This window comes from Lissotriton helveticus, chromosome 7 (assembly GCF_964261635.1).
Source record: "Lissotriton helveticus chromosome 7, aLisHel1.1, whole genome shotgun sequence".
Lineage (NCBI taxonomy): Eukaryota > Metazoa > Chordata > Amphibia > Caudata > Salamandridae > Lissotriton > Lissotriton helveticus.
In genome coordinates, this window is record NC_136068.1 from 1,170,591,242 (window position 1) to 1,170,616,415 (window position 25,174).

The 25,174-nt window shown below is 43.7% G+C and overlaps 1 protein-coding gene across 3 annotated transcripts in view; it reads right to left on the reverse strand.

Moving 5' to 3' along the window:
- CEP112 (centrosomal protein 112) overlaps positions 1–25,174 on the reverse strand; it is a 2,313,552-nt gene that overhangs the window by 2,026,210 nt on the left and 262,168 nt on the right. For 2 of the 3 annotated variants that reach the window (XM_078654310.1, XM_078654308.1), the window contains exon 6: positions 2,393–2,464. The exons of the other annotated variant lie outside the window; for it this stretch is intronic. In XM_078654310.1, coding sequence (XP_078510436.1) covers positions 2,393–2,464 — 72 coding nt within the window. The remainder of the gene's footprint in view (positions 1–2,392; positions 2,465–25,174) is intronic. 3 annotated transcript variants of the gene reach the window in all.

Below are 25,174 nucleotides of genomic sequence, written 5' to 3' on the forward strand. Positions count from 1 at the left end.
TATGCCGAACAGTCCCTCATCATCTTCATCATCAAAATCCTCATCTTCCACATATGTCTCCAGAATGTGAGATGGTAGCAGAGGAGATATTTTGCTGTAATCATGCCTCTGGTAAGTTTTTAATTGGAAATGAGTAAGAAATAGGTGTAGTCTGTGAAACTAAAGGAATCGCCATTGACAGACTCTTCGTCGACGGGCTCTTCGTCGTCGACGGAATGATCTTCGTCGACGGTGTCGTCGCCGACGGGCTCTTTGTGGACTCTGTCGCCTACGACGGGCTCTTTGTCGAAGAGATGGACTTTACCTTCATCGTCGATGGAACAGTTGTCGACGAGCTCGACGGGGATTTTGAAATCTTCGTTGACGAATCCTTCGTCCCACTAGATTTCTTTGATGTGGAGATCTTAGAAGACACAATTGGTGAAGAGATGGCTGTAGTGGAGACTGTGTAGCCGTAGATAGTGGAGCAGCAGAAGTCACAGAGACTGTATAAGAGGAAACCAGAGTTAGGGTTTTAACCTGGATTTTACTCACTGTTCTGGTGGTAGAAGGCCTTTGAGAAACCTCGGATGATGGAGACAGCGTTGACACAGAGGATAGTTTGGGAGACGTTTGTGACTGGTCAGAAACTTCACGGGAAGCCTTGTGAGGTTTTCTTCCCTCACTGGAGGAGCTGTCATGAGATCTAGCCCTCTTGCTAGATGTTAAGGCCTTGTCATCCTCCTCAGCCGAGGAGGATTTCAACCACAAAAGCAGCCTTGCTTCCCTGTCCCTAATAGTTTTAGCAGGGAAGGTCCAACAGATTCTACCATCCTTAACAACATGTTGGGGATGTAGGCAGTAGATGCAGTGCTTGTGCTGATCATCCACATGGACCCTCTTCTTCTCACAGGTCCTGCAAGCTCTAAAAAGAGCCTTCTTATTAGACATTTTGAAGAACAAAGGTGAAGAAACTGAGTAGACACTCAGGGAGACTCCCTTCCACACGAGGAGCAGTGAAAATCTGAGGAGAACTGCCTCTGTTGGAAAGGTTGTAGAGGGTGTTGATAGCTGATTGGTTGGAACTATTTTTTAGTTCTTTTTATATAATGATGTATATAGGCTACTAAGTTTTGGGCCTTTGTGCTTTTCTTTTTAGCCTCCTACTGTTTCTCTAAGGCACAGCATTTGTATTTTACCGTGGGACTCCCGCCTCGGCGACGGGGAATGATTCAGGCATGTGAATCTATGAAAGATACCACAATACTGGATAAAAAAGCATCGCGAACGGGTGGAACAAGCAATTCCGCGTGTTCGCACAATGTTTGCGTGCTCACAGAGATTTTTTACCGTCTTGCGGAGCTTTGCGCAGCGCGACTATGCAAATTCCGCCCACCCCTACTTATTATGCAGGAGATTAATCCTAACTTTTTCATCCAAAACAGATGTTCATTGGGCTAAATGAGCCTAACATTTTAGCCAATATAGTTTTTATTAGTTCAACATAGAATCGTCCTTTTAAGTAAATGTAATTGTTATTGTGATGTTTTCAGCAGATACATTGCTGCTGGGTTGAATACATATATATCTTATGAGGGAACATAACAACATATGCAATTAAACTAAAGGCATCAGTGGCAAGTAACAGGTAGCAAAAGTTCAAACTAAAAAAAACTGGCAATGACTAGTAAACTATAGAATCCCAGCCAAGACTCCAACAGGACAAGCTGCAGTTTACAATTGATTCCTTTATTTTCATTGTTTTTTCATCTCTGGCAGGACCTAAAACTTCCTTTGAAGTACAGGCTTTCTGGGACAGTCAAGAGGATTGACAGTACTAAGTGCGTAACTACTAACTGTCTGGACCTTGGAATCATATAAATACGTTGCAAACAAATGATATTAAATACAGCGCCCCTCTGGCACCCCTTTCACGGAGTTATCAGTAAACTACTTGAAGGGGAAGAATATAAATTATCAACATAGAAATCAACAAAGAAAAAGCCAGGTAGTAGAAATCGGTCTTGCAACTTGACAGGTGGGCATCGCAGGAATGGTGGATTGGCAAGAAGGGGGGGAGGAGTTGCAGGCCTAGATCCCAGAGCCATTACACAAGAAGTTGCAATATACTTAACTTTGTGATCACATAATGTAAATCTAAGCCTAAGTCTATACACATCGTCTCACTGGTGCAGCAATCAAGACTGCAAACGCTGGAACCCAACACTCTGCAAAGTCATTATGGACAACTTATATGGGACACAGAAGATCACACCTGGTTTGAATGGGGTGTGTCAGGATTACAGCAGCTGCATTATGTGTCGCATTGTTCCTCATCATACACAAACAACCGCTTAAGTACAAAGAGTACGTGTACACAAGTGAATCAAGTATGATTTCTTTGTGACTTTACCCCAAGATTCCAGCTATTTAGACGTGCTTCAATGTCGCTGTCATCTAACGGAGTAGCGCTCTTTCTCTGATCCTAAAACACAAAAAAGGACAGATTACAGCAGACACTTATCTTCAGACTTGAGCTTTGAAAACAATGATCCAGTTCAGAACATGAAGTAATGGCTAGATTTCTAGAGCACTGAACACAATACCGCCCTTTTGAGGAGAGCCTGAACCCTTTGGTGAACAGTATTAACAATTTGCCATGTGTGCCTATACAGGCGGCCAGGGTTTCTGAATAAAGCTGGTACACCACTGATGATAACTTGAACATCCAATTAATTAGGCCCGGGCAAAACGTTCTTAATGTCGGCGTAATCTCACATTTTCCGTTACACCAAATTCCTGAAATTATGCCATTAAGCCTCACAGCAATTTTTTACCACAGGAGCACGGGAACAACGCAAACAACCAGAATGCAAGGGACTTCTGTTCACAGCAACTGTGCTTTTAGAGCTATATTTTTAGTGTATTATTTCTCCAGTATTTTGTGTAATTATGCAGAAACAAAATTGGGCACCCATCACTCTGGTCATGTCAGACCTGATGCTGTTGGTACCGGAGGATCTAGTTTCTTTAAACTGCGTGTGTCGAGACTCTTTAAATATGCGTACTAAGAGGGAAGATGCTAAAGAAAAAATAGAAGAGTCTATTTTGGTTGGTACCCATGTTGCACTTCTGGAAAAATCAGGTGTTGTTGCACTGCTTGGGCTGCTGCTGCTGAGGAGCCTGTTACCATCATAGATTTTTCAGATGGCCATCATACATTATCACCAACAGCGAATCAAATAAGTATCCCTTGCTCCCCCGCAGCCCCCGCTTCTTCCCTTGCCCATGCGGTATTAGTATACCAGCAATATAAAAATATCAGCAAAGAGCATAAGAAGATGCGGGCACCAGAACTGTGTAGTGCTCTGACTAGCCACTTCAATTGTGCTGTGCAAAGTTCCCAATAGAACTCAATAGGATTATGCATCTTTCCCCACCAGTTCAATTGTCAGGCACATGGAAAAATAAAGTTGCAATGTAAAGGCGATGCTGGAGAATTTTATTACTCCATCGCTGTTGAGGCATTGGCGGAGATCGCGCTCTCTCTTCACAAATCCCCCCATAGGTCGTATACTCACAATAAGGATAAAATGGTGCATCTATCACCCAAGTGATGTTTAACAAGAAATACGAATTGGCAAAGCATATAGGTCTGGCTTTAGCTGCCAGCCTTTTAGTTTTGCCAATACTTATTTCGTTTTGCTATAGGTTTGTAAAATGTGATTGTTGGGGAAACTGCGGGGACCTTGCTGGGAAAGCTATAGGGCCTCGTTAATCTGTCACAATCTGCACTGGCTAACGTTAAACTATGTTTAGGTCTATAGTAATCCGAGGGTCTTACTTTGTGTGTATGGGTGAGCTCCTTGTGAAGGGGCAGAATGCTTTCATTCACACTAAAGTAAGCCAACTGCTGATTTGGACTGACCCACTGCCGCACGTTATGTACTTTAGGAGGTGGAAGAAAAATGTGAAAGACCCAGTAAAAAACCTACGGATAAAGAGGGCTGGCTGAAAGTCCATGTAAGTGATAATATTATACATACCTTTTTAGTAAATCAAAAGGCTCTAGCTAATTCCAGAACTAAAAAGAGCATATTCATATTTTTGACTGAGTTTGGAAAGACGTTTGATTATGTGGTGAGTTAGGAGGATGTTTTATACAGGCATGAAGACCTCTAAATGGATGATCAACATTAAAGGTTGGGGGCCTTTTGTAAACAGTGACACCAAGTAGGCATACAAATAGATGCTGTCACTTATGTCTCTAGTAGAAAGGCTTGAAACCACATAGAGTAAATTTCCTGCAAAGAAAGTGAGGACTCTGGGTATCGCTGCTGAAAAGGGTGAGGGATGCCAGTTTGCATAACCAGGTCTGTTATTAACCATATTGATGATACTGGTAATGGCAGTCCACACACCAAAATCATTAACACATAAAGAATGTCAATGAATCATACAGTGGGAGTGTTTAGACTGCCATTGCACCAGCATGAGTCACAAAAGATCAGGATTAGCACTGGTTGTAATATGTCTTGAAAATGACAGTGGGGGCTATTCGAGAGCTACAGAGCATTTACTTCAGCGAGTTCAGAATTTGGCCACACAGCTGCTGCTGGAAATTAACGATAAGCGGCATACTTGTCCTGCTCACTGCTTTCTCAATTGTCTTATGGTCTACAGGAGAGTGCCAGAGTTGATGATTGTTTCTGTGCATGCCTCAAAATATTATAGGTCCTCTCAAGCCATTTTGGAAGCCCTTGGCCTCTATAAAGCTTGTTAAGCTATTAGAAACTCTCCATAGCTTTTACCAAAGTCTTGTAATGCAGTCCCTCCACACCTTCAAGGTATCACCAATATTATAAGCTTTAAGATGTACATACAAAATAAACTGTTCTATGCATTTTATCTGTGGTGTATCAAGTGTTCTAAAGCCTGGGCAGCAAAAGGAGGCTTCGCGCATTATTGGCCTTGATAAGCTCAAATTAAATTTATACTAGAAGAAAAGGGAAATGTTGTAGCATTAGCAGCTTGATTTTGCATTTTAGCTTCAGACCATCTATTCATTAGGTGTTTGTAATGGGAGGAGACTGAATTGGCTTGCAGGAGGAGTGTCCCTTAAGCTTTGCTTGGGGTTCCCTGTCATCCAACTTCAGTCACCAACCTCTTATCTTGACTAGAACCAGGGAGACATTTCAAAGCAGAAGAACGACTGGAGGAAAATAAATTGCTGCAGCAATTCCTGTGTACTGAGATTTAGCAGGAGCAGCCTCTCCATTTGTATGCAATTGCGAGGAAGGACCGAGATCGCAAGCTTTGAACCAGCTTGTCCCACAACTGGGCCTTGCTTGCATCAGAGAGCATACAGTTAGGAGGATAGAGGTAAATGTCATACTCCTGTGAGGAGGCAGACAAAAGCTGTGATCAGAGAAGCGTGCTTGAGGCACATCATGGTTGTGACAGGGAACATTGTCTGTCAAGTTCAACCAGGTAAAGATTCACCCAATCACGAAGTAGGAAAATGAAACCGACAGAGTGGGCTTAAACCAGAGGCAGTACTTCTAGCTAACCATAGTCAGATACGTTAGAGCAGAACAGGAGAACGAACTATCAGAGGAAGAGAAGCACACAACTAGAGGCATATTTTGTGTAAAAGTTAAGCACGTATTAATACAAAGGACTGTGGTAAAGCAATGAGAGTGAAGGTAAAAAACCCTTCATAGTGCAGAGATGCCAGAATGACAAAGAAATTAGAGCAAACTGCTTAGAGAGCTGATGTTATTGTACTGTGTGAATGTACCCAGTCCCAACCTCTTAAGAAAAGGCTGAACATATGGCGTTATCTCTCCTGTTCAAGGTAAAATAGAATCATCACGGACTCCCTTGAGGCTGAATACAAAAAAATGCTGATCCCTTAAGTTCTAAAATGGTGGCAATCTTCAGGGTCGGAAGGGTGATGGGCAAGCTTACAGATGTTTTAAACACGTTTTTAACAAAGGACAAGGAGACCGATATCACAGTGGTCATTCTCCGTTGATGGAGAACGCATCAATATGCTGCTTGTTCTGTTTTGAAATATAAGAGGCAAAAAATCAAAAATCAGTGTAGAGCAGCTATTCCAAGAAACCTGGAGTTCCTTTAATAGAAGACAGACACAACGGAAAACTGTACAGATGAATAGTTCGTGTCCACTGTTCAACAAGTGTGAAAAGTCAATCAACTTTAGACATTCAGATGCACAGCCAAGAATAAGATCTTGGTAGAGTTACAGAGGCTCCCATCAGAGAAGAGATAAACTGCAGTGCAGTTCTACAACTAAAGCTGACATGCCGAGATCAGAGATGCCTTTTATTTCCAATTCTAAGCTTCGAGATCACATCTAAAAGAAAAAAGCTCCGAATTCTACAAAGGTTTTACTGGATATGGAAATACTAGCATTAGTATGGATACAGGCCAAACTTGGAAACCAATACACAGGGAAGACCTTGTTCTCTCAAGCAAATATATTCCACCATCAGACATGGCACAGAAACTTAATAAAAGAAAGAACAGTATATTCTCTTTATCTACTGTACAAACAGCTTGAGGAGGTCAAAAAGTGTGATAAAATGCATGAATAGACCTGTGACCGCTTTTTTTTGTTCATTGCCCTTTTTTTGCGGCCAAACCTAGTAAAACATGAAAAACATTCCAAACCTAGTAAAATATGAAATACACATTGCCTGTTGCCATTGAAGACTTTTTTGAACGTGTGCACCATTTAAGTGCCTATAGAGAGAAGCTCAGCAGTGAGTTCCAATGGTAGAGAAAAGCAAATGACTGCAATTTTTAAAGCAACATTAAATCGAGTTTTCATATGTTTCTGCTACGGAATTATTGATTGCGTGGCACAGCATTAAAGATATGCAAGTGGCAGTTTTTCAAAGTGTGGAACTGTGAGTAGTAGTACTTCGCATATAAGCATGTTCGTATTAATATGCTCTGTTGGGTACAAAGTAGAATTTTTACTCAAAAACTATTTATGACCATGACTTAACGCGCAGCTAGGGTAGTCTCCTTAGGACTAAAGTCAAATAGATATGTTTCTGTGAACTGGTTATTGCACTAACTGGTTCGTTTTATGTTGTCTAAACTCGAATGAAGGACATAGGGAAATAATGTTCTCAGTGCCCTGGTAACCCCCCCCAAGTGATCCACTAACACGAATAAAGGGGTTTCAAAAATTCTCTTCTTACTTTTATATTTATAAAGCATCAACAACCTGCAATTATTAGGTGAAAAACTGTGGGCTTATGGAGTATAACAGTTTTATTATTTCTATTCTATTTATCAAGGTCCAGCAATATCAAGTTCAAGTTCAAAACAACTTTATTCGGTGACAATAAGGCAAACACCATAAAAGCATACTAACACAGATGTATCTAAAAAAGAATATATTCTAACTATATTTCACGAGGGAAGATTGATTATGATATAATATGTGCAAATTTAAAGTACATGGGAAAGAACACAATAAAATAGCAAATCCATTTTTCAAAGATCCTTAAAATACAATCTACCACTAGTTCATACGATAAAGTGCAAGTGCGATCAGTGCAAAAGAATGCCATAAAAAAAAGGTATTACTCATCATCTTTTTCATACAGCAGAGCATCCAGAAATGCATAATCTTTTCTTTTTCTAATTGATTTTTGTATGAAGCATATTACAGAGCTTATAATTTTCATAGGGTCCAAGCTGCATATAAAATTAAACGCATCCTTATAGTTAAAAAGCATATTTTTTTTAAAATAGTGGTTTCAATACAGTTTTTCGGATATCCCTATAAAAAGGGCAGAAAATAATAAAATGCAGAGTGGACTGAGTGGTTTTACCATCACATGGGCAGGGGGGCAACATTCTGTGCCATTTCTCTGTTCTTGGGAAGGCAATTAAATAATGTAAAGTACTCATCCTTAGCCTGGTATGATAAAATCTATGCTGGACATTCTGGACCAAGATAAGATATAACTGAGTGCCCCTCATGTATGGACGTTCACAGTAAGCTGCCACTGTCTGCTTTTGCTTAATCGTCCTATCAATGTCATGTTCTATAGCAGCAAGATATCTTGATTTCAGGTCTCTTTTACTATATTCTTGTATGCTTATGGGGTCGTCTATGCATATTTCACATTTGGTCAAAAGATTAAAGATGTGACACAACCATGGTATTTTCATACCATGATCTAATGCAAGACAATATAGAATTAGATCCTTAGAGAATTTTGTTTCTTCCTTTGTCCATAAGCCATGCCAGAGTGTAAGGGCAGCTATATTAAGGGTATCACTTAAATTTGGGACAGACAGTGCTTTGTGTACGATCATGTATGCGGCCGTACTAGGGACAGCCAAAAGTCTTTTTAAGAACTTATTTTCATTAGTTTGAAGGTTTGTCGTATTTGCTCTCCCCCATATGGCGGCTCCATAATTAACTGCTGGAACACACTTGCTCCTATACAAATTTAAAATTTCTCGTAGAGGTTTATTCCCAAGTTTTGCCGCAGACCTGAAAATTCCCTCGGTCATTCTTAAAAATGTCATTTTACATAATTCGATATGCGGATTCCATGTGCCGTTATTGCAAAATAGTAACCCCAAATATGAAAAAGTGGGGGCTCTACTTATAGAAACCCCACCCACATGATGCGGTCTGTATTTTTGTCTCTTGCCTCCACATGACATTACACATGTTTTTTTTTAGGTTCAACTGCAAGTCTATATTTATCATGTATTGGGAAAAAATTTCTATTAGGCATTGTAAGCCGTTAGCGGTTCTGGACATTAGGACAGCATCATCTGCATATAGTAACAAGGGGGTGGGGCGTATTCCAACTTTTGGGGCATCTATAGCCAATTCTTGTAAAAACGGATCCACATTATTTATATATAAGGAAAATAAAAGGGGGGCCAATATACATCCCTGTCTAATACCGCGCTTTACTGCAAAGTCAAGCGTGCATTCCCCAGATTTTCCATATCGTACCCTTGAGGTTAAATAAGCGTAAATTTGCGATAAGAAAAGGATTATTTCTATGGGAGCACCAAGCTCTCTTAAAATTTGCCATCATTTTTGATGATTGACTAAATCGAAGGCACTAGTCAAATCTACGAAACATAAGTGAAGAGTACCTTCCTTGGCTAACGTGTACTTCCCGAGTTACAGGTCTAGATTTAAACATTGCTCCACTGTCCCAATACCCCTTCTGAAACCATACTGTGCCTCTGATAAGATGTCATTTTTACTGGCCCAGTCTTCAAGCCTTTCTAGCATAATTCGGCCCATGATTTTAGAAGAGGAATCGAGAAGGGATATTGGGCGGTAGCAATTTGCCTTTTCCCTGTCCCCTTTTTAGGTCGAGCGCGAAGCAGCGAAGCACCTATTGCTGGCGTGTTTGGGGGAATGTGAGACAGCGTTCAGGCACGAGCCTCGCTGTCTCAGATTCCTCCTCGAGGGCGCGCACGGCGCCGTGCCCCTCTCGTGCCTCATTCCCATGCGCAAAAACACTCCACACTCACGCATGCGCACATACACAGCCACACGCATACACAGGCACACACACACTGCATACACACACGCAGACCCACGCGCGCACACACAGACACACGCACAGACACATTCGAACACACACAGACACACGCGCGTACACCCCCCTCCCACTCACCGGGCTCTTTCGGCGTGTTCCGTGTCTCCTATGCAGCGCTGGTCGGGCACTCACCGGACTGTTGCTGGGGATCGGGCTCCTCTCTGCGGCAGTCTCGTCTCGTCGCGGCACCAGGGGGCAGGACTTCACTTCCGGGGCTCCCTCCAGCACCTGGGAGCCTCGCAACACTCTGGCTGTTTTGCTGTTGGCAGCCCCTGGACTCTCCTCAACTCATGGGAGCCCCGGGCTGCGGAGAGGCCATCAGTCGGCCAGCTTCACTTCTTCCTCGGCGGCGGCGGGTGGGACTTCCTGCCGGATTGCAGGCCCCGCCCCTGTCTCGGCCAAAAGTGCCTGACTTCCGGTTTTCATGGAGCAGGGCTGCGGCGGTGATTTCTTTCGGGGGCAAGAGGGGTAGGCACCGTCGAATTATAATATAATTATATATGCGAGGTGGGCACTCGCAAGGGACCTAAAAACGGGTCCCGTAAATAATTCGATAAAGTGCACTCGGGGCAAATGCCGGGTGGGCACCAGCCTGGTAACAAAGCGCTCTCAAGCGTACAAGCATTTGCAATGCAATAGGTCTCGCATTTATGCGAGTTTTAGCCATTTGCATTGTAAATGACAATGCCTTTTATTTATGTTTTAAAAACAAAAATAAAAGGCGTTGTTATTTGCAATGTCAATAGCTCAAACTTGCGCAAATGCGAGACCTATTGCATTGCAAATGCTTGTTTAAATATGGGTACGATGATGCTTTCAACCCATGTAATTGGTTAAGCTCCTCCCAGGGCGGCGTTAAAAACTGTCACTAATATCGGTGTCCAAAAATCCAGGTCATACTTAACAACATCTATCGGCACACCGTCTGGACCAGCTGCTTTCCCGCTTGCACTTTTCTGGAGTGCAAGTTTCACTTCCTCTGGTGTCACTGGCGATGTTTTAACTGAATTTACCCTAATACATTTTTTGTTTTTCCAATCTATAATGTTTATATCTTCTGGGTTAAAAATACTCTTAAAATGTGACACCCAATCTTCTGGTGGTACCACGGTATCAATCCTTACTGCGTTATTATCTTTAAAATATGGGTGGTTAACTATCTTCCAGAAGAGAGCTGGGTGTTTCAGCTCTGCTGCCCGGTTTGGCTTTCCCGAGCCTCATCACGGATCTCCCTTTTTCTTATTTCTAGTGTCTTTTTATAATCTCTCCTGGCGGCACTTATTTTTTGTGGGGGTCTAGGTTTTTGTTAGAGCGCAAATTTTAATTCCCCATTTATCCTTGTGCATTCATGGTTGAACCATCTTTGTGTTGAACTAGGTGTTTTTTTTCCTTCTTTTAGGCTTTAAATCACCTGCAATTACTTCAGTAATGTTAGAGAAGGCATTAATAACCGCAGTATGTGTAGATGAACCGTCCAAACAAATTTCTAGATCTTTTGGTATTTTCCCTTTAAGGGTTTCCATAAAAATGGAAGGGTTAACACCAATCCATTTTATAGAAACCCCATTATTACCTCCGGTGTCAATATCAGCGTCTACATCCTTACCCCTTTGTTTAGTTAACAAATTTATCTCTAAAATCAAACTTAGGGAATGATGGTCACTGAACATACTAATATTTATCAGAACTTCCTTTGCCATATCATTGCCGTTAGATGATATTATGACTTGGTCTATATTTGAGGATGACCTCGTTCCCAAGAAGGTAATAATAATAATAATAATAATCCACATTTGTAAAGCGCGAACAATGACCCGTAAGGGTCTCTAGACGCTGGGGGCCGTTTGGAAGATTAAGCAAGCTATTGCCCAGAGTCACATGGTGCTGGGCTAACCTGCCGCCGGAGCCGGGGATCGAACCGTGATCCCCAGATTCCAGCGTCAGTCGCCCTGGCCGCGGCGCCACACCTCTCCCCTGTATGCAGGTTTTCGTCCCGCTCTGGGGTAGTTGGTTCAAGGATTGTTAAATCATACGTGTGTATTACATTATTAATGGCTTCCCCATATCTATCATGTTTAAAATGTACGATCTTTTCCCCAGAATGGTCACAATACCCACATGGCTCGCCAGCTTCAATGTCACATATAACACAGTTAAAATCCCCAGCCCAAATTAAAACATAAGGCCCTACAATTCCCTTCATAAAGCAATCTAAATCCCTTTCTAGTGAATCAATTACAGTGCTCCTTGAATTGTCAAAAACATTATTATAAAAGTTTATGATGACAAAAATATAATTTTCATTAGTAATTAATTTTAAAAACTGATAGTATTTTGATTCAGTAAAAATGTTCCCTACAATCAGGGAGGAGGCAACTGGAATTAAAGTTGCTAAACCTCCCTTCGCCTTTTCCTTTATCGATGGTATTGCACTTGTGCAGATACTTTGGTACCCATTTAGACAAAAAGTTTCAGGGCACCAAGTTTCTTGTAATAAAACGACCCCCAATCCCTCTAGTGTGTTTTGCCAGTTGACACCATTGATCTTATTTTTGATGCCAGCTATATTCCATGTCGTGATTTTTAGGGTGTTACTCATTCGTGGTTCAGTGTCAACTATCATGGGGTTAACAGGTCTGGCACTATAATCAAGCTCAGGTGCTTCCTCTATCTCTCTTTCACAAATATCTGTTAAGTTGACCTTTCTCGCATTTGTTGTGGGATTGCCATTTCTCATATTAGTGCTTGTAGTACGATAATAATTACCAATGAGCGGCACCCTACTGCCCCCGTCTGTAGCGCAAATATCAATTTCGGCACACAGTTGGTTATTTACTTCTAGGTGTATCTTAGAGAGACTTGCGCTTCGCTCGATAACAACAGATCTGGCATTTGGATCACCTTGAAGAATAGTTTTTGGAAGAGTAAAGTCCCCTAGGTTTTGGCTATTCTGATTTGAAACCAACTCTCCCTTATCCCTTGTAACTAAATGTACAGGAGTAAGATGCTTGGGTGACAAACCCAGTCAAGCATTCTGCTCTAGTGTGCTCAATGCCTCATACCTGTTGTGGGTTGGCACTTCACAGATAGTAGGGCCCAGCAACCATCCGGGGTTCCTTTGTGTTCCCCCTCTAGGGAATACATTTACTTGATAGAAGAACCTCAGGGGAGGACATTAATAGCGTCATTCCGAATTGTGAAAGGTGCAGCCCTATCCAATATACGCCTGACCTAATTCAGTGACCTGAAGCTTAAGACCACGTTATCCTTAGCCAAACCTTTTTCAGAATTTCCCACCCAGGCAACCCTTCTGACCATCATGAAGTAATTAAATAAATGATTTCCAAGCCCAGTTTTTAGATTTAGGTAGTGGAGGGCCTTATTCTTTAGTGACAACCAATGTTCCTCCTCTTGTGGTTTCAGTCTCGGGATATTGGCCAGCACTACAGTATGCGGCGTAGCAGCTGGTGGGAGGTTAAGAATGACCGCCTTTTGTTCTCTCCCCTTCCACCCCCTGCGATCTTCTCACGAGGCCATTTGGTGCTTTGATGCATGTATGTAAGGCATTAGGTACTAATATTGATGGCGCAGGCTGGATCGGAGGGCACGCTAGGGTGGGCGAGGGAGGATGTGTGTGTACCTCTGCCTGGTGTTGTGGCCTAGAAGTGTTTCCTACCCAGCTGGGCTCCATGGTTTTTGTAAGGCAACTCCCGATACGAGCTGCTGGGTCCTTCACCAAAAGGTCCTCTATTTTGGCCATCTCTGGTCTATTGCCATTAATCTAGACATTAGGGGACCGATTAAAGCCATGAGTTTTGCTTCCATTTGGTTAAGAAACACGTCTTTGGCCTCTATAGGATCTAAATTTCGCAAACCAGGCTGGTCACTATCAGTTCCCTCTATACCCACCCCATCTTGTTCCTTCCCAGCTGATGGGACTGGGATCCCTCCCCTCTCTAAGGCCACGCTCTTGTTCTTAGCTAGTTTTGCGGCCTGCAGACTAGCTTTTGGGGCACCCCGCGCTTTCCTTTTCTTTGCCTGACCATTATTTTCGGAAGCAACTGCTAATTGTTTCTGTCTAGTGCAAACATTAGTAGTATTGACAACAAAGACGGAAGATTTCCTGGTTTCATTATCCACGTCTGAGGCGCCTAACTGGGAACTATCTATAGTGATTTGTGGTGAATCTGGAGATATAGTTGAGACAGTATTACAATCTTTAGAAACAATTTGTCCTATATGTGTATTTAGTGGATCCAGCGAAAGCCGCCTTTCCATTATCTGAATTTCGTGCACAAGTACAGATTCCGCTCGGCTGAGAAAAGCATATAAAGTCCCTGCCACTCCCACCCCCCCCCCTTTTGCGTAAGTTCTTGCACATTCCCAATCTAGAATTAGTGGCAATACAATAAATTAGTCTATTTGTGCCAGATGTTAGTGTTCTTAGGCAAATTAAGTAATTAGCGCACCCCCTTCAGTCCAAACAATCCTTAACAATTGCTTACTCGAAGTCCTGAGATAGATGTTGAAGGGGGGGCCCAGCCCAACCTCTTCCAGACGCTGGACGGGCCCGCCCTTGGCCCGGGCACGCCTGCCCTGCGGGAGGCACTCCTTCAATTTAACAGCCTGCCGGCGCTTTCCTGTGGCGTGGTCAGTATGCGCGGCTAGGGGCTGCCGGGAAATGCAGTCCCGGTCCTGCGGTATGGCGTGGCTGACAGTTCAGCGGTTCAGCGGACCAAAGCAGTGTCGTGGGCCCCCAAAGCTGCAGCAGCAATGAAGGGCGAAATAACAGGTAAATCCCGGGCTGCGGGAGGCACTCCTTCAATTTGACAGCCTCCCAACGCTTTCCTGTGGCGTGGTCGGTATGCGCGGCTAGGGGCTGCCGGGGAATGCAGTCCCGGTCCTGCGGCGTGGCTGACAGTTCAGCGGACCAAAGCAGTGTCGTGGGCCCCCGAAGGTGCAGCAGCAATGAAGGGCGAAACAACAGGTAAATCCAGCGATATCACATTCTGTATCATTTCTCTAGTCCTAATACTACATTTCAAAGTGCAGACACCTCCCTTGTGTTACACAATGTAGAGTGAATGATCCCTGGAGGCTTATTCATCCTGGTAGAGCCGATTTGTCCTTCTAGGGTCTCTGCTTGCCATCTCAGCCCTTTAGAAAGGTGGGTGTGAGAGACTTCGTCGTGACACGCCTGCTTAGCTTCAAACATGACCTGGATATTATACCACATCACAGACTGGTTAATATTCAGGATTCTTTTTTGATTATCAATCTGTAGATTGAGTGCTCTCCGATCTCTAGGCTTGTGCGAGGAGAAGAGGGGAACCTGTTGTGCTTCTTATGTCTCTTGTGGTGAAAAGAATTAGTTTTCTCCTTGAAACAGCTTGTGGAAAGCACCCTTAGTCTTTGTGAATAGGCATTGACAGCTTTTCCTGTCTTTCTCTGGTAACCTTAGGGTTCTTCCTTGAGCACAGTTCACAGACGCCTGTGTCATGATACTTACCAATCTACCTATTAGATCTGACATCCTTGGCATTATTTTCCTCAAACTTTTTGCCTTCACTCCTTATGTTTTTCTGAACTCGTTTTTATTGGCATTAGGCCTCTGTGCACCAGTGCGAGAGTGCTTGTGCTCTCTACTTTTAGCATGGTAGAATTGGCTTACACCCAATTGGCATAGTTAATGTACTTATAAATCCCTTGTGAATTGGTACTACATGTACCCAGGGCCTGTAAATTAAATGCTTCTATTGGGCTTGCAGCACTTATTCACACTAGCTTTTTGACACACTAGACATCCTGGGACCCGGGCAGTGGAAGAAAGGAAATTCCAGAACCAGATATGGGGGCGTGGGGGAAGTCTATAAGTTTCTACTCTTTCAAAGCTGGCACAAGGTAAAAATAATAAAACAAACACAAGGAGATGATGGACGAAGCGCTGGAAATTTTCAGACACTCACCCCCAATCACAGATCTGGAGAATCCATCATCATTCTTTGGCTCACTTCGCCACCTCAGTTCAGACTCAGCTATATGCAAATCAGTCTTGACCCTGTGCCTCATGGGTACAGTCGATCCCGAACTGCCAAGCCAGGTCTTCCCTGAACCCGAAACAAGCATCTTGGGACCGGTTTCTGGGTTTCTGGGTAACACCCTTCATCGGCCAGGCTAGCTTGAATCCAGTCGCAAAGTGAGTAAAATACACCCTCATACCAACTCTTCAGTACACTCCTAGGCCTGTGGATGCTACAGAAGGAGGACTATGGAGCTGACCTTTTGCCCTCAACCTGCCCGGACCTACAACGTGACCTGCCTGAGGCCTGCCCTGGTGTCTGAGAAGACCGAACTTGCCTCCTTCATACCAGGCTACCTAAAGTTACCCGAAGGGTCAGCTGACTGGCCTCTTCAGAGCTACAGGGACATAACAAGCTCCAGAGGCCTCCCTGCAACTGCCCCTGTGACCTGCTGCAACTGGACCTGCCTGAACCCTACTGGCCTCTGCTGGAGTGAATTTCTGATCCCCTAGAGGTGCCTCCAAGGTAGGGGACACTTGATTTGCCATCAGTTGAGCTCATCCTGGAAGAAAAGGAGAAATCCTGAAGTTGTTGCCTCTTTGTAACCGCGAACAGGCCTGATCGCACCAAGACCCCCCCCATCCCCCAAAAAAAGTGAAGATCTGGTGAATCATCATGGTCTGCCTGAACTCATGACTTTCACCCTGTCTTGCATGACCAGATAACCATGAATGGGGCTTTGTGATTTTAGGCTCAATACTTGCCTAAAACTTTAAAACTTCATTTCTCAGGTTCGATTGATTGGATTTTGGTCATGTTGGTGTCAAATAATTCTAAATTTTACTCTATTTTTCTAAATTGGTGTGAGATTTTTCTTGTGTTATGTTTTCACTTTATTGCTGCTTAAGTACTGCGTAGGAAAACGAGTTACTTACCTGTAACTTCAGTTACCCAATATTGGTATCTTTTATAGATTTACATGCTTAGAATCATCCCGGCCGACGAGGTGGGAGTCTCGCGGTACAATAAAACATATACATTACAGTCATAATAACATTATACTATAGACTACAGTAGATAGCAAAGTCACTACATTAGCCTATCTTAGTCTTTTTGCAAAAAGAACCAACCTTGGAAACCCGCCAATCATGGACGCAGTACCCTCTAGAACCTTCCCCACAGAGAGTGACTTCCTGATGGACACAGTCTGAGATATGTAGAACTTCAAGCATCTTTTGACATCCAAGGTATGCAAAGATTTTTCCACTGAGGAAGACGGATTAGGAAAGAACGTCCGCGATATCACCGGTTCGTTGAGATGAAATGAAGTAGGAACCTTAGGTATTAATGTTGGATTAGTTCTAAAAAGGACATAGTCATTGGTAAACTTCAAATATGGTTGTCTTATAGTGAACGCCTGTATTTCACTCACACATCTGGAAGAGGTGAGTGCCAATATAAGAGGTGTCTTCCATGAGGGATATTTTAAATCTGCTTTATGAATGGGTTCAAATGGATGTTTCATCAGTTGTTGTAGCACCAGATTCAGTCTCCATTCCGGAGGCGGAGCTCTAATAGGTGGGAAAGTCCTGAAAAGGACTTTCAGGAACTGTTTAATGAGACAATTGGAACAAAGTGATGCCGCTCCTGAGGATCGACTGTATGTAGAAATTGCAGCCGGATGCAATTTAACAGAAGCAAACATGAGACCGGACTTAGACAATGACAATAAATATGGTAGAACCTTATCAGGAGAACATTCCAGTGGATGTAAATTGGTGTTGCTGCACCAGTAACTGAATCTCTTCCATTTTAAGGCATAGGTCCGTAACGTAGAAGGGGCCCTTGCTCTATTCAGAATGTCTCTGCAGTCTTGAGGTAAATCTATCTCATTGAACTCCGAGAATCCATGAAGTTGCGAGAATGCATGAAGTTGCAGTTGGGCTGGACGAGGATGAAGAATCTGGCCTTCACTCACTGACAACAGATTCGGTATTGTTGGAAGGCGGAATGGTTTACACTTGGAGAGAAGGAGAAGTTCTGTGAACCAGTGCTGGCGTGGCCATTTCGGAGCTATCAGAATCATGCAGCATGGTTCCATCTTGATCTTGCGCAGAAGTCTTGGGATCAGCGGAAAGGGAGGGAACGTGTAAGCAAAAATTCCCATCCATCTCATTGTGAAAGAGTTTCCCCAAGAGCCCTTCTCCGGTTCCTAACTCGCAAAGAAAGGGCACTTCTGATTGTTCCTGGAGGCAAAGAGATCCAGATTCGGCTTGCCCCAATTCCGAAAGACATTTTCTAGAATCATTTGATTCAGTTCCCATTCGTGGCAGGATTTCGTCGTCCTGCTTAGTGTGTCTGCTAAGGTGTTCTGTACTCCTGGAAGATGTACCACCTTGATCACAATATCGTGCAAGAGAAGCGATTCCCAGATTCTTTGAGCTTCTTGGGAAAGAATATGAGATCTGGTACCACCTTGCTTGGTTAAATAATGCATGCAAGTGGTGTCGTCGGTTCTGATGAGAACTGTAGACCCTTGAAGTCTTGGCAGAAAAGACTGTAGAGCAAGAAAAATGGCTTGAAGCTCCAGAAAGTTGATGTGCATCTTTGCCATTGTTGCAGACCATCTTCCCCTTGTGCAGAGATCCTGAAGATGCGCACCCCAACCGTCTAGGGAGTCATCTGTTGTGAGGATGAAATCTGGTACTGGAGTTTGAAAACTGAGCCCTACTGAGGCATTTTTGGAAAACCTCCACCAAGAAAGAGTTCCTTTCATAACTGGAGTTACTTGGACTAGGTCGTCGAACAAACCTGAGATTTGGAGCCACTGATTGTCCAGCTCCTCTTGAATTGGTTTCATTTTCAGCAGCATACGAGGCACTAGCAGAATCGATGATGACAAAATCCCTAGAAAAGATTTGATCATTCTCACTGAAGCTAACTTTCTTTTTAGAAGGTCTGATGCCAGAGAGACGAGGTGAGATAGTCTTTCTTTGGACAAGAATGCCTTGTCTTGAACTGTACCCAGTTTTGCTCCCAGAAATTGAATTGCTTGGGAAGGATAGAAGCTTGACTTCTGGACGTTTAGAGAGAGTCCTAGAGAGTGAAAAACTGGCAGGCATTTTGCTGTTGCGAGAGAAGCCTGACGAAAAGACGGAGCCTTTATCAGCCAGTCGTCCAGATAGAATAATTGGATGTCTTGTAGCCGGAGATGAGCTGCTACCGGAGCTTGAAATTTGGTGAAGATTCTTGGAGCTAAGCGTAGGCCAAATGGGAGAACTTTGAATTGGAAATGTGCACCTGCCACAGTAAATCTTAGGAACTTTCGATGTTTGGGATGAATTGGGATGTGGAAATACGCATCTTGAAGATCTAACGTTGTCATGAAGTCCGCATGATCCAGAAGCTGGAGGATTTCCTGGAGTGTTACCACGCGGAAGGACTTTTTCTGAAGGTATTTGTTCAACATTCTAAAATCCAAGATTGGTCGCCATTTCCCAGATTTTTTCTTTATCAGAAAAAAGCGAGAATAAAATCCCATTCTCGTTTGAGAGCGTGGCACCTTCTCTATCGCTCCCTTCGACAACATGGCTCTCACCTCCTTTCTGAGCAGAGCAAGATGCGGTGGGTTTTTCTTCAGAGGTGGATGAGGAGGGGGGAAAACTAGTGAATTCCAGGGTGTGACCAAATCTGATTATATCCAAAACCCACTTGTCTGTGGTGATTTTTCTCCAATTTTCGAGATGCTGGGAAACTCTCGGACCTTTGAATACTTGTGGCATATCTGGTGCAGGTGCCATGAGATTGTCACTGTTTTCTAGCAGAATCTCTGCCTTGAGGTTGACGTCTTCTGCCCTGTTGCCTATAAGCGGCCGCTGGGGGATTTCTATAGGATTGTTGTTGCTGTTGTTGATGGTATCCATAACGACCCTGGCCACCTTGTTGCTGGTACTTCTGGTATCCTCCACGAAAGGAGTATGAGCCTCTGCCCCTTGTTCCTCGAAAAGGTGTTTTTCTGTACTGTAAGGTACCCAATGCCCTAGCAGTATCGGTGTCCTTTTTTATTTCCTGCAATGCCTGATCTATGTGTTTGCCAAATAACAAATCTCCGTCAAAGGGCATGTCCAACATTTTCATTTGGACCTCATGGACCTCAGGGCGAAAGTTTGTGGATTTCAGCCAACCCTGACGTCTAAGGGTAGTTGCTCCAGCCAGTTGGCAAAACCCCAAAGAAGCCATATCCATCAAGATATCAATAATTTCAGAAGCAGCTCTTTCGCCCTCCAGGAGAATTTTCCTCGCTTCTATTTTCTTATCATCAGGCAGATACTCTATATAAGGTGAAATGTCCGACCATAATTGCCGATCGTATCTGCCCAAAATTGCTAAACAATTTGTGTCCCGAACTGTAGCGCCCGTGTATTTTTTATCGATCCTAGGGAGGATCGTAGGAATTGAAAACGGAGTCTTCATTATCTTCACCCCTTCTTCCCAGATATGATCAATTATTGGAATTGAGCGAGTCAATTTTCTGCCTTGGTCCTTAAAATCATACAGAAAACATTCTGTCTTCTGTACTGGCATTGATAGATGGAATCTAGAGGCTGCCCTTTCCATGATAGCATGAAAACTTCCTATGTCCTCAGGAGGGAAGTCAACAACTTGGGGAACTGGCGAGGCTGGTGTTGGAATAAGATACTCGTCCCATTCATCCACAGTAGTGGGCGTGTTTGGTATTTCTCCTTCTTCAGCCACCGTGTCTCCGTCATCATCCTGAAGGAATTGTGAAGGTAGGGCTACATGGGGCTCTAAGACAGGGGTAGCAGGGGTCGCAGGCTGCACAGCTGCAGGCGTAGACTCTCTTTCCGGGACCGTTACTGAAGGAAAACAAGTATTATAGTCCCTCAACATTACTGTAAGGTCTTGCATTAAAGCAGCAGGCACCTAAACCATAGGTTCTTGGTGAAATGATTCTTGAGGTTCTCTTAAAGACTCACAGGGCTCGTAATATCCCTCCTCATAGTCATCCTACTGATATTTTATCCGGAGTTGAGAAGGGTCATGTGCTGGACCACAGGGGTCTTCATCATCAGACTCCTCCAAATAATGACTAGGAGGTAAAGGTGAAATATGTGACACATCCTGGTAAAATTGCCTTGAAGATGTTAATTTGCAGCTTAAAATTGGCGTGATTTGTAAAGATGCAGGCCTTTTATGCTTCAGCGTAGATGAAATGTACACGGCTGGTGAATCCGTATCTGTTGAAATTACCATAATAGATGACACCGTCGACGTGGAGATCAAGGAGGTAGTCGACGGAAAAACCATTGTTGACGATGTCGTCGTCGAGGTTGCTGTCGTCGTCGATGGCGTGCTCGTCATCGAGAGTAAAATCATCGTCAACGGTGGGCTCGTCGACGGGACTTGTAACTTTGTCGACGGCGTACTCGTCGACGAAAGGTGAATCGTTGTCGACGGCGGTGGCATCGTCGACAGGATCGTCGACGACGAAGTAGGCATTGACGTGATCTGCATAGTCGCGGCGATGTAATACTTGTCGACGGCACCGTTGACGGAGGGATTTTCTTCGTCGACGCTGAAGATTCACTCACAGTCTGAGGAGATTTTGTCGCCGACGGAGCCGTTTTCGATGTCGACGGAGGCTCAGGAGGGGATTTAGAGGCAGTTTTCAATGAAATCTTTACCTTTCCTCCAGATTTCACCTCAGAAGAGAAAGAGGACCTCTCTTTTTTTGAGGTAGAGTGACCAGTCTCAGAGTGAGATTTCTTCAGGGTCTTACTCTGTCTCTCAGGTGGATCTCCAGATCTATCCCTTTTCTTGGCCAGAGGGGTGGACACCTGAGGACTCACACTGCCTTCCTCTCCTGATACCACATCAGATGAAGCCTTAAACTTCTCCAGCCAAACCAAAAGCCGTCCTTTCTTGTCCTTCAAGGTCTTGGCAGGAAAGGTTCTACAGATCCTGCAATCCTTGACCTTGTGAGCTGGGTAAAGGCAGTAAATACATTCTTTATGTGGATCCTCAAAGTGTAACCTCTTCTTCCCACAAGAAGAACAAGGCAGGAACAAGCTTTTCTTTGAAGATTCAGACATATTTCCACAGAAAGATGTAAAAGTTAAGGAAAAAACTGAGCAGAGCTCAGGGAGACTCCCTGACACACGAGGTGCAGTAAAAAATCTGAGGGTTTGGCTCTCTGTGGGGAAGGTTCTAGACGGTGTTGCTGCCTGATTGGCTGGTTTCCAAGTTTGGTTCTTTTTGCAAAAAGACTAAGATAGGCTAATGTAGTGACTTTGCTATCTACTGTAGCCTATAGTATAATGTTATTATGACTGTAATGTATATGTTTTATTGTACCGCAAGACTCTCACCTCGGCGGCGGGGATGATTGTAAGAATGTGAATCTATGAAAGATACCCCAATACTGGATAACTACTTTATACATTGCCTAAAGCCTGACTGATTTTGTGCCACACTTCCAGAGGGTTGGACGCAGGTTAATTTATGGACTGTTGGTGATTCACCCTTACAAGGATTGTGGTTGTTGTGAGCTTGGTTTCACCCCCCTCAACCAATAAAACAATTTCTCACAGTACCATAGAGACAATATATGGGAGATTTAATTCACTATTGGTGACAATTTTAATAGTCTTTCTATCCTCAAGTTGTGTATGGTGACATGACTCTGAATACAATCTCAGAATATGAGAAAAAACATAATTGAGTAGAGGTGTACAGTTTTGGATCCCTCACCAATGAGATATAGAAAAAAGAAACTGACCTCTCTTAATCCTTACAGATTCTGACACTACAGAAAGCTGTACGCTATGCCACTACCTGCAGCATTTTGCAGATTCATGGTTGCAGGCATACTTTGCTGCACAGCACCAGTGACTCACCACTGCTACACAAGTATCAGGAATCAGTGAAGCACTCATAGATAAGATAAACAGAGAGGACCTACCTCTAAATAGAAGACTATTGCCAGAAGTAATCTGGGGAAAAGAAATAAGTAGCAGAAAAACAACATTTATATATGAATAAACGAGGTAGAAACATTACTCATTGGGCATTCTGGGAAGCCATTCTAATTCATTGTGAACACAGGGCATCTTGTAAGTTTAAAAACCTTCAGCAAGGTAGGCAATACCCAGAGTTGTTAAGAAGTGATTGTAAAACATTCATTGAAACGACATTCATATGTGTCACACAACACACCTGAGTGATCAAGACTTTTTTTTACCTAGTTCAGGCATGCTATTTGCTGCATGGTCTCTTCGGGGTGGTCGTCTTCGGCGGCGGCGTTGTCCTCTTCCTCGGAAGACATCCCCAGATCGTAAAGGGATGGAGTCGGGGCTTTGCCCTGCAGGGTGGCGTGCGCTACCCTCTGACTGGCTCTCACACGAAGGGTCTTCGGGGTGAAGACGGAGCAGGCGTTGCAGTCCTTGCTCCCGTGGTCGACCGGTAGGCAAAGGTTGCAAACCGAGTGCTGGTCCTTCTGCGCGTACTTGTGGTGGCAGTTACGGCAGAACTTGAAGGACGTGTTGTCCATCTTGAGCGCTCAGGGGGCCCCCTGGTCGTGCGTTCGTCGACGGACATCGAAGTTTTCTCCTTCTCCTTCGTGGGCCTTTGGTTGATGAAGTCTCTTGAAGTCTTCTGAGTTGTTTTCCTTCCAATTTCTGTATTCTTCTTCTTCTTTCTCCAAAAATGTCTGGAGCACAAACGGGAACGATCCAGACCCGACCGCGGAAAAAAGAATCTGAAGATGGCGCCCAAGAGTAGGAGCTTCCGCAGGAAGCATGCCGACGTCACCGGATATACGCCCAGAGAGGTGTGACGCCGATGCCCACCTGGGCTACGAAAAAAAAACCAAAGAAAAGACTACGATTTCGGACCCAACCACAAGACCGCGGAATAATGCACAGCATAGTGAATCCAGAAAGATTCACGCTGCAAAAGATATATAACATCAGGGTTTTCCTTATTTGTCTAAAATTAGATGAAGGAAGCGTCCAACATGGAGGAAGTCATTTTTTATCTCAAGGGAGACCTTTATCACTATCGAATATTTTGAGGCAAAGATTACCCACTACAGTTTTTCCCTAATGTAAATACTTTTACACAATAAACACAATAGAATGATTCTAAGGGCAGACAAATATTTCTTCCGGAACAACGTTTGACAGTTTCTGAAGTCACAACCGAACTACCAACTGTTTAAGTAAACTGCCTGCATCAGACAATGCTTTGGCTGTAGGTAAACCACTCCTCTTCCTAACTCTTTCATGCCTCATGGATGTACTGTGCTTACTCAATTCTTAGAATTAAAAAATACTGTCAACTAGTTTAGAAAGACTGTAAAGATGCTGGCATTTTTTTTAATACCCCTCTACAATAGTAACGAGTATATCTTTTAAATGCCATTTCTCCTTTATCCCTAGCTCTTCAATTGGTTTAGCAGAACGTATAGGGCCCCCAACTCCTCGAATCACCTAACTGCAGACCTGGTGCTTCTCAGGGACACTCTTGGTGTGCACTGAGAAAGAAAAGAACCTTCCTTGATATCCCTTTCTTGCAGTCTGAAGGGGTGGCTCATTTGACCCTCTCTGTGCAAGCCCTTGCTGATAGCAGCTGATTTTGAGGAACCTGGGGATGTTGCTAACCAGTCTTCCTGTGTAAAGTGGCAGGCTTTGTGTTTATTGTTTTAATGTGACGTTCATAAATGTATGTGCGTTAATCGCTAGCATAATCCCTCCCAAATATTATAACAAGTGAATTGGTAAAAGACTTCAATAACATTCTCAATGTACCTGTTGTTAGGATTACCCGACACGGATTTGCAACATGGTGTCTAATGCCAAAAGAGGACAACCCTACTGCCTATTTTATCTGTTGTATGAAGAGGTCTGATAAGACAGCTACCACAGAGGCATCTTTTTAGTAGGGAACCTTTGCCTCAGCATATTTGGATGACCCTTTGAGATGCACTGCCATTGGTTTGAGGCATCTACACAACTGCACAGCTTTGGGAATATACATTGAGCCTAGTTTCTCTTGCAGACTTGGTTTCATAACGACTGGTTACCTGCCACACACTGCTTCTCCATTTAGGACAGCCAAGCAGTCAGTCACTGTGGAATGACAACTGGCAACATTTAGAATCATACTAATACGGCTGCAACTATTAACTGGGCGGAGTTCGCGGATTTCCTCTATGCGGAACTCCGTGAGGTGCAAAAAAAAACTCCACTGCGCCTCGTGGAGCTCTGCAAGGGGCGGAGTGCATTAGATAAATGCCGTTTGCGATTTTCAGTGTCAGGTGTTTGTCCTTCCTGTGCAATCATCGCAAACGGCACCATGCACAGTGCAAGCGGGCAGTGCTTCCTTTCTGCTGCTCGAGTAGATTTTTTACTCAAGCGGCAGCTTTCTCTTTAAGCGAATGGACAGTTTCCTAAAGCGAGGGATGGGAGGGATGGAGAGCATCCGCGATCACTCGCAATGAAAAATCTGACAGTCCGAGTTGAGAAATTCAGC